General features: G+C 33.2%; 1 protein-coding gene across 6 annotated transcripts; it reads left to right on the top strand.

Moving 5' to 3' along the window:
• The first annotated feature begins 1429 nt into the window (after window positions 1-1429).
• LOC132301528 (uncharacterized) lies at window positions 1430-11918 on the top strand. 6 transcript variants are annotated; one of them, XR_009480635.1, is made up of 13 exons: window positions 1431-1788; window positions 2970-3133; window positions 3242-3302; window positions 3479-3527; window positions 6563-6617; window positions 6694-6781; window positions 7952-8070; window positions 8548-8673; window positions 9428-9521; window positions 10449-10603; window positions 10740-10783; window positions 11241-11417; window positions 11550-11918. XR_009480635.1 is itself a non-coding variant. In XM_059798790.1 (12 exons), exons 1-11 carry the CDS (start codon window positions 1596-1598, stop codon window positions 10755-10757), a joined length of 1122 nt encoding a protein of 373 aa, XP_059654773.1. In that variant the 5' UTR covers window positions 1431-1595; the 3' UTR covers window positions 10758-10783; window positions 11550-11918. The 6 variants fall into 6 exon arrangements, 4 of the variants coding, with proteins under 4 accessions (XP_059654773.1, XP_059654769.1, XP_059654763.1 ...); XR_009480634.1 differs by lacking the exon at window positions 10740-10783 and having other exon boundaries at window positions 1430-1788; XM_059798790.1 differs by lacking the exon at window positions 11241-11417.
• Window positions 11919-14963: the final 3045 nt, after the last annotated feature.

Genomic DNA, 14963 nt, shown 5'->3' with positions numbered 1-14963 from the left:
TCCTTAATTATGCCTCTACCTGTAATAAATCCAAGATTTTTCCTTTGGATTTCATCCTATTTCTCTCTCCTCTCACTTGGCTTCAATTATCCATTATATATATAAACTGTGGAATATATATATTTCATCCTGTTTAAGGTGGGTTGTGGTGGCGATCGTGGGAGGGAAGAGAATGAGAGGTTAGAAAAAAAGAAAAAGAAAAAAGAAGGTAACTATTTAAGGGGTATTTTCGTCCAAAACATAATCCCTTAAACAAACATTAGTTAAAATACCCCCTCATTATAGTTAAGGGGATTTTTTTGCTAAAACAATTCATAAGGGGGTTCCGCTAACAGGTGAAAGTTGAGGGAATTTTTTGCAATTCGCCCTTAATAAATTTATAGTTGATTATATTAATGGAATATTCGATCTGTTAAAAGCATATTTTTTAAAATAATAATAATAATGTCAAAAGAGATCCACAAAAAATGATTATTTAAAAAAGAGTAATAATAGAGAAATCGAAAAGGAATTCTCGAAATAATATCGAATTTGACGTGGTTGGCTATACTTATCACGTATAAACAATTATTTTTTGGAAACTATTTTAGTAAATGAGGTGGACAAAAACACGTCAGATCCGGGACTTATTCGGATAAATCATTCGGTGACCCTATCATTTTAAGAAAAGAAAGAAAGAGAAAACACGTGACAAATAAAACATGTTTTGGATTTTTTGTGTTGCTTAGATTGCTTAAAATATTAATAACATGCTAGTAAATACTCCCTCTCCTTTTAAAAAGATGCCCTTTTTCGGGAACCGTTTTAATAATATTACAAAAAAAAAAAAAAAAAAAAATCTATTATAATATATGTACTAAATAATGAAACTTTGTAGACTTAAATTTAACAAAACTACTGAAATTTTAGAGGATTTAATAATATTTGTTCATATTGGAATTTGGAAAATATTCGAAGTTTATATTATTTTGTTTTTAAATTTAATTTAATGTTGATTATTATAATTCTGCTTCTAACTTTTAAAGAAATTGAGTCACAAATTTGGTAAACCACTAACAATAATATTATGTCTCAAAATAATAAAGAGTAAATTTTACTTATTTTCTCTAATGCCAATTTGTTTATTTGGGAACTCTAATCTTTGCCATTTATTTTGAGAGGTATGGGCAATATTATTTAGACCATATTGATTTTTTATTAATCTTTTCTTACTGACATTCGCAAAACAAATAAATCTTCCTTTTTTTTAATACCTCAACTTTCTTATAATCTAAATTACTTAAGTTAGTGAAATTTTGCCAAATGATAAAATTTCTTGGTAAAATTTAAACTCTATTTCTCGACTTTGTTCATGCTCTTAAAATTGTTGGACCGTGACTTTAAGAAAATAAGCTCCTGCAGCTTTAAATTACACGTTGGTTTGTCTATCTCCATTACAAAAGGCACTTAAAAAAAGAAAAAAAAAAAAAAACGAAAGATAGTTCACACGAACAAGTAAAAAAATGGAGGGGGATTGGGCGCACCAAGATCATAGCAACAGCACATCTGATAGACTGCAATTGAATTGAAGATGAGAGAGAATTGAAGTGTGAGAAATGGAGGAACACGAAGAGCCATCGTCTCCAGGACTCAGTCCGGTACAACTCAAAGAATGCATAGAGGAGGTGCTCAACTTTACACTAGCGTCCTTAATCGACGAAACCCTAGGATTCGATATAGGCCTTTCAAAGGAGTACTGTTCTAACCTCCTCAAGAACGACCCTGCAAACCCCAATTGCAATCACACCGGTACATGTTTAATCATCAAAATCAAATCTTCACTATCTACACTTCCACAAAACTCATTACTCAACACACACACACACACACTTCTTCCCTACTCAAGTCACCAGCTATGATGTGTAGTATGTGTGTGTATAATTCAGTTAATTTTGTAGAGCTTCTGTTCTTGAGTGTTGTGTTATTTAGAAATGAATGACTGATCTATAGCTCAATTACTTTGTTAAGGTAGTGATTCCTGAAGCTTGTTGTGTCCATTTATTTATGCATGCCAAATTCAGATGGGGTGGGGACGTGGTTTGTAAGTTGTGAATTTGTGGGCAGTTTGGAGGCCTATTCTGAATCTGAATTTGTTTGTATTGTTGAAATTATCTGAATTTAGACTATTGGATTATTATTATTATTTTTCAATTGTAGTCAACATAAATTTGGCCTAGCTTCTCTATACTTAACTCAATTTTGAAATGAATCATTAAAAAAGTACTAATCCGATTGGTGATCCAAGCTGAGGTACATATATATACATACATGCGCTGGGCTGAATGCCATTTGGTGTGTAGTTGATGTGGGATTTGGGCAGGAAAAAGAATATTGTTTTAGTAACTTGCTCAAATAAGTGAAGTCGGATAGAAGCCGAAGAAGAAGAGAGTAGGAATGAAAAAGAGGCAAACAATCTGAGACATATTTAGTACAAATCAAACTTGTGAATCCTTTTGTACTGTGGACCTTAATTATAAACCATTGGAATCTTTCTTGGCATGTTAAAGAACTTTCGGAATCTATGCAGCTATACTAACCAATATAAGAAACAAGCAGCAATATTTTTCTAAAAAGTACTAAAACAGTTAAATATTTAAATTTTGTCCTAGCTTCTCTATAGTTAACTCAATTTTGAAATGAATCATTAAAAAAGTACTAAAACAGTCAAATATTTAAATTTTGTCCAACTTTTTAATCCAAATTTCATGCCAATCCGATTGGTGATCCAAGCTGAGGTACATAATGCTACTGGTGTGTGGCACTTGCCATGCACATGGTAGGAAACGAAGCATTATTGAATTGTAGTTATGTCGTGGAAACACCTTATGTTGCGGTAGAATGAAGCTTAATTTTGACAATAGATTACACAAATCTGGTGGCCAATGCATTTATGATTAAGGAAATAAAATTTTCATTCACACTTGTTACAGATTTTTCCGGAGGTGTTTCTCAATATCCTCTACGCAAGCCTCTAGCATCAGCTTTGTACCAGTCTATATCTTCTGGAACTTTGATCCATGAAGACAGTTCCATGAAGCAGAAAGAAGAAAAGTGGAATCAATTGGTTCTAGCAAAGGGGTCTGAATTAGTAAATGTAAGTTAAATGTGATGATGTCAATCATTTTCTGTTTTCCTTCTTATTATATTTATTTATGATACATTGGTGTCATTGTTGTTAACAAATTGTATGCCCTTCTATCAGATGTTGAAAACTATTGACTTTGAATTTCATGTTCAGGAGCCTTTCTTTTCCCAGCTCAAAGGTATTGTGTGTTTGTATTAAGAAGTACATGGCGGCCCATAACTGGATTATATATTTTGATGCTTAACTGTGGAAGTCCTAATTGCTTTTGAGCTTGATTTCTTGATAAATTGTTTCTATCTGATGAATGATTATTTATTCATTGTTTCTATCTTGATAACTTGGCATTGCTTGCAGATGGCCTAAAAACAACTGAAGGAAGATGTGCTGTTGGTGACTATAATAAGTATGGCTTATTTTAGTTCTGTATATAAATTATGTAATAATGCACTTTGCTGAATTTTTTTACATTCTTTTTTCACGTTGCTCTCTTCTTTTGTGTCATAAATCAAATACTATGTAACTGTTACAGGTCCCACTTGGGTTGGTTTAGTTTGAAATTTGAATCAAGCTCAACGTAAACCAAGTATTTAGAGTTTCAAACAGAATAAACTTCTCTGAACCCCTAAATAGACATTCAAACAGATAATCCTTCTGACAATTCTGTCATTATCATTGATCAATGTGACAAATTTGAACTTGGACCTGCCAACGTACCCAAGGTAGATGGGTTTAGATTTTTCATCAAATAAGAGATTTAGTCTGTGTAATACAAACTTGATCACACTTATTTGGGGTTTGGTTGAGCCTGTTAACTCCATGTATGTGTCAACACTGATTATGCCTCAGTTGTTCACTTCCATAACCGTATCTCCATGTATGTGTAAACAGAAAATCTGTGTGAAATTCCAGTTTTTTGTTTTTTTCTCTGTAAGACGTGAGAGTTCAGAGTTCAAACAATACTGTACATTGTATGTATATCATAGAAAAGAAATTGGTTGAAATTTATAAAATACAATAAAAAAATCCAACCTTCACTTCTGCTTTTGTCTATTTTTTGCGTTTTTCATTCACATGTATTATACACCCCCATCCATATTGTTTCTAACAAAGCTGTAATACTCAATTTCTTCTTTGGAGGAGAGACTAATACGGTAATACCCCATTGATGACAAGTTTTGTTTTTTTTTTTTTTTTTTTTACCTTGGCACTTGTAGTGTAGTGGTAGGTTTTCGTCTTTCAAAATAAAAGGTCAAGGGTTTGAGTCTCCTTATAGGGGTATAATTGCAATAGGGGTGTAATTTTCTTACCAAGGTTAAAAAAAACAAAAAAACAAATAAATATATAAAAAATAAAAAAACTCATAAAAGTTATATTATGGTTTTAATTATATTGCATAATAATAATAAAAAAAAACTACATCAATAATTGTGTGTACGTATTGCCCGTTTTGGTATAAACTTATAAGGGCTATTAGTTATACAGTTATACTCATAAGAACACTACAGATCATTTTAACAGTTGAGCAAGAAATTAACAAAAAGAAGTCTAGGGAACAGGTATTATCGAATATTAAAACACACATGCAAGAGCGTGCGCACGTATATAATTGTGTGTGTGTGTATATATATATATATATAAACAGAGGAAATTCCTGGAAAGTTCCTGTTTTTACTTTTTACCTGCAATACCCTAAATGTCAGGCATATTAGTATATGATATGATGTTGTAGGCATGGTTGTGGTCTAAAAAAGGCGCTTTGATTTTACATGTGTCTCTGTAATTAAATATATTATTAAGTATAGTAGTTGTCCACTTTCTTCTTGGTGGTTCCTTCCATCGGTTTTATTATGTTTCTTTTTTAGTCATCTTTTTCCCTATATGGGTAGTAAGTACGTCTGTCCAAATAATTAATAAAAATAAACTTAAAAAAGTGTTTCATAATGAATAATAATGTACCTTGAGTTGCAATTACAGCTCATATTCATAATTTGACATCATGATCATATGTATGCACAGTTTATGCATAAAATAGATGGACCAAAAGTACAGTGTGTCTATGCTTTCTTTTTAGGAGTTATGCTACAAATGCCTTTTCTTTTTCTCACAAGTGCTATAACACAGGAACTACATACATTTTCTGTTTTTTATTTTTTAAATGACAAATCAACTCACTTGTTAGTCATTTTGCATTCTCAAATACTCAGTAAATTTCAAATGTACACAATGCCCGAAAACAAATTAAGTATGAACTCCAGTTATTCCATTCATATTAAGTTTTGAAATCTTTTCTAAAATCCCTTATTAAATTTGATTTCTTATTTAAAGATTTTGTTATTATTATTTTTATTCTCCTATAGGTACGTAGAAGACAAGAAAAGAAGAAAGTAGTAATAAACTTAATTTTAAGACTTTAGATGTTTTTTACCAAAATAAATGCACTTGAATAAGATGCAACAGAGACATGCAAGAACACAAAAGAGTACAGAAAATAAGAAATATGCATGGTTGGTTTGAGAATTGAAGTTTGTTTCTTGGTTTTTGTACATCTTCATCCATTTAAACTAATTTATGTTGTGTACCTGCATGCTGAACAACAATTGGAAGTCATGAATTTAAGCCAAACCATGTAACTGTCTTCAACATTATTAATAAAAAATTTTGGGGTCTGGTTGAGCCTGTTAACTTTAATGGGGCTGTTTTACTCCTGATTCTAAACCCCCACAACATCACTTGTTTGGAAAAATACGTACCTTAAGTTACATATAAATCCATGGAGTTGCCACCGCATGAGTTTTATTGCAATGACATGCACAAAAGATGATAGTTAAAAGAAAAAAAGAAGAAAGAAATGGAGCAGAGTACTCCAAGCTATAAGACGGAAGAAGGGAGTAGTGGAGTCCAACCCATGTAACAGCTCTTACTTAGTTTCTGTGAATTAATACACAACTGAAACCCTATTAGCCTTTGTCAGGTTGAAGGTGTTAAACAATAACAATAATCTTCTCAGGGCTCAGTGGCTCACTAAGACGAGCATACTTCACTTTTCTTAAAGAGCTGAAAAAGAATGTCCATACAGAAAGAAATAGACTGTAGGAATTTGTTAGTGTTTCTTGTGTTTTCCTTTTGGGTGAGAAGTGAAAAATATTTTCTGGGGAAGATATGATGGGGTCACAAGATAAAATTAAGTTGAGATTGGACAAGGAGAATAGTTGCTGTGGATGTGTTTGCTGCCTATTTTTAACCTGAAGGATTATGCTTCTCTTCCTGATTATTTAGTGTATCTAGTTCTCCTTGCAGGTTAAATCTGTTTCCCTGGTGTCAAACTAATAGCCTTTTATTTTTTAATTAGTGAATACTAATTAAGATTAATTACGTATTCTTTATTGGGCTTTCCTATTCATTTTTCTCTCTTTAATTTTGCCTTAATTTGATTATCAGAATTGGATCAGGAGCACTGCTTCTCTTCAACAAGTGTTTCGTGCTTCAAGTTCAGGTGATCAGATTTTCTTGCAGTTCATCTTTACTTTCTTCATATGCACTTCTGCACACGTAGCTTTAATAGTTTACAGGATGTCATCAGGTATGCTTCGTTTTCTGAGATGTTGGAAGCAGAGAGTCTAGCAAAAGTCCTTCCTGGAGTAAAAACCACAGAAGAAGGTAACAGCCTCATATTTTATTAGGAATTCAACTCAGGCTACTTTTTGATGTCGCTGTTGATTGTAAATGAACCACAATAGGGCTGCAGATGAGCCGAGCTATTCATGAAAAGCCCGGTTGGCTTGATTAAAGCTTGGCTTGAGGTTGTTTGATAAACAAGCCGAGCCTGAACAATCCATGGCTCGGCTTGTGAACATGTTCATGAACAAGTTCGATAAAGGTTCGTGAACATGAGTTGTTTATTAGAATTTGTTTGAATATATAGTTATTTCTTCTTTTGAAGAATCTTAAATCTCAAAATATATGCAAAAGTACATAAATTTCAAATGGACATTCTTCTATCCGGGACATCCCAAATGATTTTTCTTTTTTTCCTTAAAAGAAAGTACAGGATTGTGGACCTACTGCTCTAATTTTAAAAAACAAATCAGACAGATACAGGCCCTCAGGGATATTTGCACTTCTGAAATAACACCATAAAGTGGCCATCACCTGAATCTGGAGAGGGAGAAGATTTAAAATTCTGCATTCAAACCTCTAATTTTAAAAAACATTTTGATGACTATTTGTACAGTCTGATATTAGCCAATATTGCGATGAACCTGGCAGTTACTGGTTTGCTACCTGATAGGCCTTTCTCTGGTTGAAAATTTTCAAATATAATAAGCAGTTATGCAGTGTGGAATCTGAAAGGATGGTAAACTGTTGAACTGCAGAAACTTTCAGGGAAGCTTATCAGAAAGCAAAAGGCAAAGAGACAGAAGATTCAATTTTATTATCCAAACCTGATGTTAAGAAGAGTGAGAGGAAGAAGTGATGTGATAGAGGACTCTTTTATAAGTTAAACGCTAAATGAGTAGTAATGAGCTCTAGTAATTAAGCAAATGAATTCGTGAGTATATGTCCTGAGTGCCCCCAGCATTTATAATGTCACATATAATGTCATGCTTTATTTTATTTTAAGTGAAGTTTAGAGAACATGCTTATTTTTTAACCTGCTTGGTCAGAAATCATATCCTCTTCTTGTTGCTGCTTCGTGCTAAGTTAATCCTGCAATCACTTAACTTAAATGAAAGAATTACTGATGACCAGTAGAATCCTGACTTTGAAGTGATTTATAAAACTTATTATACTTGTAGTCCACAAATAATGGACATTCAACCTTTTCAGGTGTGCAGATTTACCGGAAGTTTTACACAGAAGAGAAGGAAAGGTCAAATGGAGTCCTTGCAATTCGTGTTACGAAGCCAGCTGCTCAGCTTTACATTCCTTTGGCTAGCATACTTTTGGTAAGTGTATTTGCAGTTAAGTAACATAGATGTCTGGACACGGAACATAATACTACACAAATGTGCAGAAACAACAGATCCTAGAAAAGTAGGATATTGTCAGGCATGAACACAAGAATATGAATATAATTTTTTGTTTATATACGTTTATTATATAAGTGACTATAGAATCTTGATTAATTTTTCTATTTTTATTATGAGAATTGTATAATGTGAAAGGTGAAGTTAAAGAATTATCAGATTATTATATTCTATATTAGTTGCTGCTCCACTGTTACATTTTATACTCCTATATCGTATGCATTTATATGCACATAATATGGTCAGGTAAGAATCTGCTTTGATTTTTTGCATGTGCATATAGGGTTCTCTTGTCTTCATTTATATACCAAACATCTATATTATTTAGAGTAGAGATGTACCTTATAGTACAAGGATCCTGCAGTGGTATGTTAAACTATTTTCATATCTATCCAGGGATTGAGTTATGAGGGTGTTCAGAGGCTTTTGGGTCTCACTCGTACAGCAGGAACAATTCCAGAGGCTCTTCCTCCGCCAAGATCAACTCTGCTTTTGTCATTTTTGTTGCCTCATAATCCAGAGGTATAATGGTGACTTGTAATAATTATCTTATTAGTTATTTTCTTTTCATTTTATTTGTTAATACAATTTTCCTTTTAATTTTTTTTAGTTCTTGATGGTGCAAATTTTCATGTTATTACAAGGAAAAAGGAAAACGGAGAGAGAATTGGGTTTGTTGATGATGTTTGGATTGTATTTAAAAAGTTTTATGTGGCTAGGAGGATGAGTCAGCTATTTTGCATTGTCTGCACCTTAGATATAGCACATACACTGAGGAGGTAGGTCAAACAATTTGATGGGTCTCATGTAGAAGAAATAAAAGAATGACTTCCAGTGTGTCCTCTGGAATGTACAGTCAGAAATATATTGCAGAAATCTATATAGTGTGGATGGTACATTTCATCCAATTGCACTGACGAGTGACATCACTAATGATACCTACCGTATTGGACCTGAAAAACCCTGATCTGTACATTTACAGACTTGTGACTTGATATTCTTTACCCAAATGGTGGTGCACTTGTTTTTTTTTTTGTATTTTATGAATTCACATTGGGATGTTTATCAGAGTGATTGGAAACAAAAAATTTCTTTGTATTGACATTGAGATGTTCTGTTTATCAGAGTGATTGGAAAAACATTTTCTTCTTGAGAGTTCTTTTTTATTTTTATTTTTATATACAAAGTTTATATATTTATTTTCTTGAAGTCTTTAGGAGAATGATGATATGACACCTTTTTCAGTGCTCAACTATTCTCATTTTCTTGTCTACAGGTTAAAGGTAGCATCTTGACTGATGGAGCTAGGGCCTTAGCTAAGCACATCAACAGGAGCAGTGATGGATACTGGGGTAGTTTCAATGGAAGTGGTTGGTTCCTTTTTTTTTGATGTGGCTCTTCAATATAGATACGTTGTTTTTATTGCATGTAAACATAACGCTGATCGTTCTCATGCCTCATAACATGCTATTAAGAATATAAGTTTCTTTCCTAAAGGAAAAAGGTGTGATGTCTTTGCTTATTCTTTTGGGCTGCTGACATACTCTTTATGAGCACCAACTTATTAATATAGGCAACTTGATCTCTAGTTTAAGAAGTTCACAATGAATTACTCTTTTGTTTGGAAAAAGAAATGTTGATGGGAACACATATACTCTCATTAGAGAAGCTATATTGGATGCATATGGGAATGACCATGAGTATTCCCCCCTCTAAACTTGATTGTATAAGCCTAAAAAGGTCTTAAAAAACCCATCGTATCATTACGTGGAACAGCTAAGGGAGGATAATTAATTGAATGGTGGCTATCAAATTCCACACATTTGGGAGCATAACTTTTTAAACTTTTTAAAGACTAGCAAATTTAAGTCAATAATAGAATCCTCCATTTTGGTTAGAAATTTGTTGCAGATAAAATACGTAATCACCTTGTATTTAGTGGTTGGGGTTGAGGGAGGATAATTAATTGAATGGTGGCTATCAAATTCCACACATTTGGGAGTGTAACTTTTTATACTTTTTAAAGACAATAGCAAATTTAACTCAATAATAGAATCCTCCATTTTGGTTAGAAATTTGGTGCAGTTAATACGCCATCACCTTGTATTTAGTGGTTGGGGTTGTTATGATGGTGGATTCTCCTTTTAAATGCTAAGGTAGTGTTTTTTTAGGATAATGATTAATGACCATTGTACATCTTATAAAAAGAAATGAAAAAGGTTTTTCTTAGTTAGACTCATCACTGTAATAAGAATCTTGATTGATCTTTTGTTGCTTTTTCTTTTTTCCTCCACTAGATTCCGATAAAAACAGACTTGCTGTTGATGTCATTACTCGCTTAATAGATCATTGTTGCTGGCAAAATATGCATATTGTTCCACCACATGGGGTGGTCTTTGAGATAAGGATTGCTGATGGTTATGGTGCTCGATGGTCTGAAGACGGAACAAAGGTATTGATGTTCTTTTTTTATGCTTTTTAAATTATAACTAAAAGGACGGATTAAAATTTGACACTTCTACAGGATTTGCGGCCAGAGGAAAGCTAGAATTTTAAATAACCTCAGACTGAATCTCAATATTGTGCAGTTAAAAATCAGATCTTGACAACCCAATCTCCAAAGAATTTGCAGGTTGTTTTTCTTTTGCATAATTAAGATTTTAGAAAAAAGATTAGAATGTTATTGCAATGGCATTTTTGTTCTGATTGTAACTGAAATGAAATTAATAATAACTTGATTTTTTTTTTTCAAAATTGGTTTGAATTACTGCCATTTTATATGGTGGAAAATTTGAATTTTGAAAGTGACTTAAATCAAGCTGGACTTTGTAATATTTTTAACTTGGTCTTATGAACATTTTGAACAAGGAAATGCTATTTTATATTACAAGTTTTTCTATTTTGTCTTTTCTTTTCATTGTTTCTCCTCGTTCTCTGTTCATATTCGGGAAAAGCACAATATGGTTATTATATGCAACATTCCTTAGGCTGTGTTTGTTTCATTGCCGAATCGTATTCTCATAAAAAGGCATAAATACCAGTAACTTTAGATGACAAGATGTATGTTAATATATGGCTTCTATTGGCAGGATATAAGTGGTGAAAAAACTTCCTATGGATGTTGAAAAAAGTTCTCTCAGATAACACAGGACAAGCCACAGTTTTGAAATGATTCCCTGTAAAACAACATTGGCTGCCATCAGGTGGACTAAAATTCACCTGTTTAAAGATAACACCTAGCAAACAATAGGAAATTGTATAAACAGGTAGCCAATTGAAAATTGAAGTTTTATGTCAGGATTTGACTTTCTTTGGAACAAATGGAGCCTATAGTGTTTATTCTGTCACTGCTAATAGCAAAATTTTGATTTTAATCACCTATTTCTATATTGTTGCAGTTCATTGGATTTCTTGAACCATACATGATGGAAGGCCACTCAAAAGGATGGATGCACTGACTCTACTCCAGGAGACAGTTACTTTGGCCCTCTCAACTGTAAAAGTGTGCCTTCAGTGGGAATTGTTCTATTCTCAGTCATAACTAGAAGACATTAAGTATAAGCACAAGTCTCAACTCTAAAATTTTTCAGGCTGCATGTATGCTCTTTCCTTTTAAAACTGAAACCAAACATTCAATGTATTTGCAAGACATGGTGTCAGTCCTTGACCCATGCACCCCATTATGGTCCTTCGTTCTATAGTTGCTACGGTGTCAGAAATATGAACTAGTCTCTTGTGATTTATATATTTTTATTTTTTTGCTTGAATGGTATCTCCTCTTTGAATGCCTTTAATTCTGCAGTGCAACTCCTTTTCTAGATTTTCATAGGTTTTTATGCCATTTCAGTTTGTATCATTTATCATAAGTTAATTTCTCTGTGATCAAAGGTAGTGGAAGCGGACTACGAGTACAAGAGCCAGAATTTGAAAGATCCTCTAAGATGTAGAGTTTCTCTATGATTGTAGCTTAATAGTTACTGCCATGGTTTAGCTATTCCTTGCCCAGGTTTAAGTTATAGTATGTGCTGCCACTGTCAAATTTTCAATCTATTCACCGCTATGTGTGATATGCCAACAAGGTCACTCCCTTTATGGTGATTTACTCTCTAGCTGTCGAATTCACTAGTTTGTTTCTAGTCTGCCTGCCTGGCAGCAGATTTGGATCTTTCTCTAAAATTTAAATTTCCTTTCTGGTGAATATGATAATATATATTTGATTGTGGTTGTTTTGCTTATGTTAATCCCTTCAACATCTTTGGTCAGACTTTGACTAGTTGGCTTTGTTTCTGCAAGCTGAACGCTCTCTTCTGTTCTAGTGTAATACTATAGCTTCATATCACAGAAAAAGCACCCATCAACTAGTATGAATGGAATACAACGGTCAGTTCTCACCACTGGACTTGGATGGCTCATTCCTTGGGCAACAATTTCTTCAACCTCAACTTTCTTCAATTTATGACACAAGGTAAAGTAGACAATCACTTTGAGGTTTCTCTTTGACATTTAGCATGGAATTAAAACAGGTGTACTTTCATTTAAACTATGAAAATCACTTGTTAGATTGTAATTGGGACCATTGTGCTACTAATATATTCAGTTATTCTCTACATCCACTATCATATAATTTCTGAGAATCTCAGTATCTCAGTATTACCAGTGGCCCCATCTTTCAGTTCTTGTTACTGCTTCACCACCAATATATCATTGCACTGGTAACTTATCACAGCCACATTTTTTTACCATTACTGGCACCATAACCTGACTTAGCATGACTGGCCAATGCCACACTGTTGGGTATGACTTTGTCAACACCGCGTGTATGTTAAACATACCACGCTTCTATGACCACCATCACCACCTAATACTTGAATTTAGTGTCACCATTTCAAAATCGTGTTTATTCTAATGACTTGTCCAAATAGTGAAATACTAATAGATGTTTGAAGAGTCTATGGTTTCAGTTTTCTCTGTGTCGTAAATTGTAAATTTATCAATTTTCAGTTTTCAGTTTTTCGTACAAAACTTGGCGGAGATTAGTTTCCAAAAAATGATTTACTAGTACTAGTTTTGCATTTATCGTACTTCAGTTATATGAACTTGTCCATTAAACATAGGAGGTGTTTGTGCATCACGCAGTGGTCTTGATGGGAGGAGTTGTACAGTGAGAATGGTGCAAGAGGTGGTGGTTATGGTGACAACTTTCTCCCACTCTCTCTCTCTGTCAACTTTTTCTTCCCCCTAATTAGTTCCTTGAAGTGCATGAAAATGATATAGCTTGATTATTATTTTCCTTTACTTCACAATCTTGCTGAGGAAAGTACTGCATTCTATTATTATTTTATTTTTCTCTTCATCACTAATAGGCTCTATTCCTTATATCTTCCTCAAGTTTTGATTAGTAATCTGTCTTTTGTAGTCACTTCTATCATCCACCTCGAGATCAGCACACCATTCGTATAAGATAGATGATGTAATGTTGTTGTTAACAACCATCTACTCTAAAAGCTTAAGCTGTTAGAGATGGTTAATTTAAATATTTAAATCCTTCAACATGGCCCCCCATGCGTGGCCTTCTTTTGGTCCAATACGTATTTCAATTTAATTATCAGAGTGACGGTGAGGTTTGAAGATAGGACCTTGCCTGCTATGATACCATATAAACAACTATCGAATCTAAAAGCTTAAGCTGTTGGAGAGGGTGCAGCTTAAGTTGTCTTATAAATTTATTTTTTTAACTTGTTTGATATTATTCTATCATAAACGGTACCACAAGCTTGTCTCTATTTGGTCCATCCTACTCCAGTTCTACTAATAATATTTTAAATTAGTCTCCCCCCTTTCCCCCTTCTCCAAATAAATAAATAAATAATAATTTCATAGCAACCTTCTTTTCCAATTGGATGACAATGTGTTATTAACAGTATGCAAGGAGTTTTTAACTCCCAACACTTCTACTTTAGTAGCTATGTTACCTGGACTCGGGTACTAGTATGTATTCACACGTCAGATTCGTCCAGTCCTCAATCTGGACACATGGACACTGCTAATTATTCATATTATTTAATATTTTTATTTTATTTTTTTATAGTAAAATAATTCTTTATGTGACGTAATGTTAAATATTGCATTTTGCTCATTTTTGAAGTAATAATTCAATAAAAAATGAATTATTGGATGTGTTTTTTCAGGTGCATGTCCAACAAAAAATGTCGGATACATATCCCACTCCAATGCCTGAGTATTGTGTGTCCCCATGGGTATTTCAACTACTTTGTAAAGTCCATGTACTATAGATGTATAGTATAATATGCCAGTATGATTGGTAATGTAGCATATTTTAAAATATTTTTTGTCAACCAAACCTAGAGAATCCATCGCATAGGATTTTTAATTACAACTGAGTCTAGATATTTTGTGTAAAATAGTGTCAAAGATTAGGTTTATCTCTGTTCTACAATTCTCAACACTCTATACATAAGGGGGATGAGATTTATTTCTAATGTATCTGTGTGTGTGGTTGAAAGGTAAGACTTAAAGCTTAAGTTATGATATTTAGGATGATAAATAGCCATGGGCCCTTGCTACTATTTATACAGTTCCAAGAACATGTTTTTATAGATGATAAATAGCCTTACTACCATGTAGACAGTTCTAAGAGCATGTTTTTATAGGTTGCAGTGTTCTATAAAGCCTTCTTATGGATTTGCTTTCGACAAAGGTTACATCATATTGGCCCCCAAAATGAAAAATCATTTGCATCAAAACAACATTAAACTTATTGAGCTGTCAAAGTCGGTGCATCTTATCATGAA

This window comes from Cornus florida, unplaced genomic scaffold (genome assembly GCF_030987335.1).
Source record: "Cornus florida cultivar Cherokee Brave unplaced genomic scaffold, ASM3098733v1 CherokeeBrave_3.0.0_Hap2_Chr01, whole genome shotgun sequence".
Taxonomy (NCBI): Eukaryota; Viridiplantae; Streptophyta; class Magnoliopsida; order Cornales; family Cornaceae; genus Cornus; species Cornus florida.
Note: the sequence above shows the minus strand (reverse complement) of the source record. Positions and strands in the feature narration are given on the sequence as shown.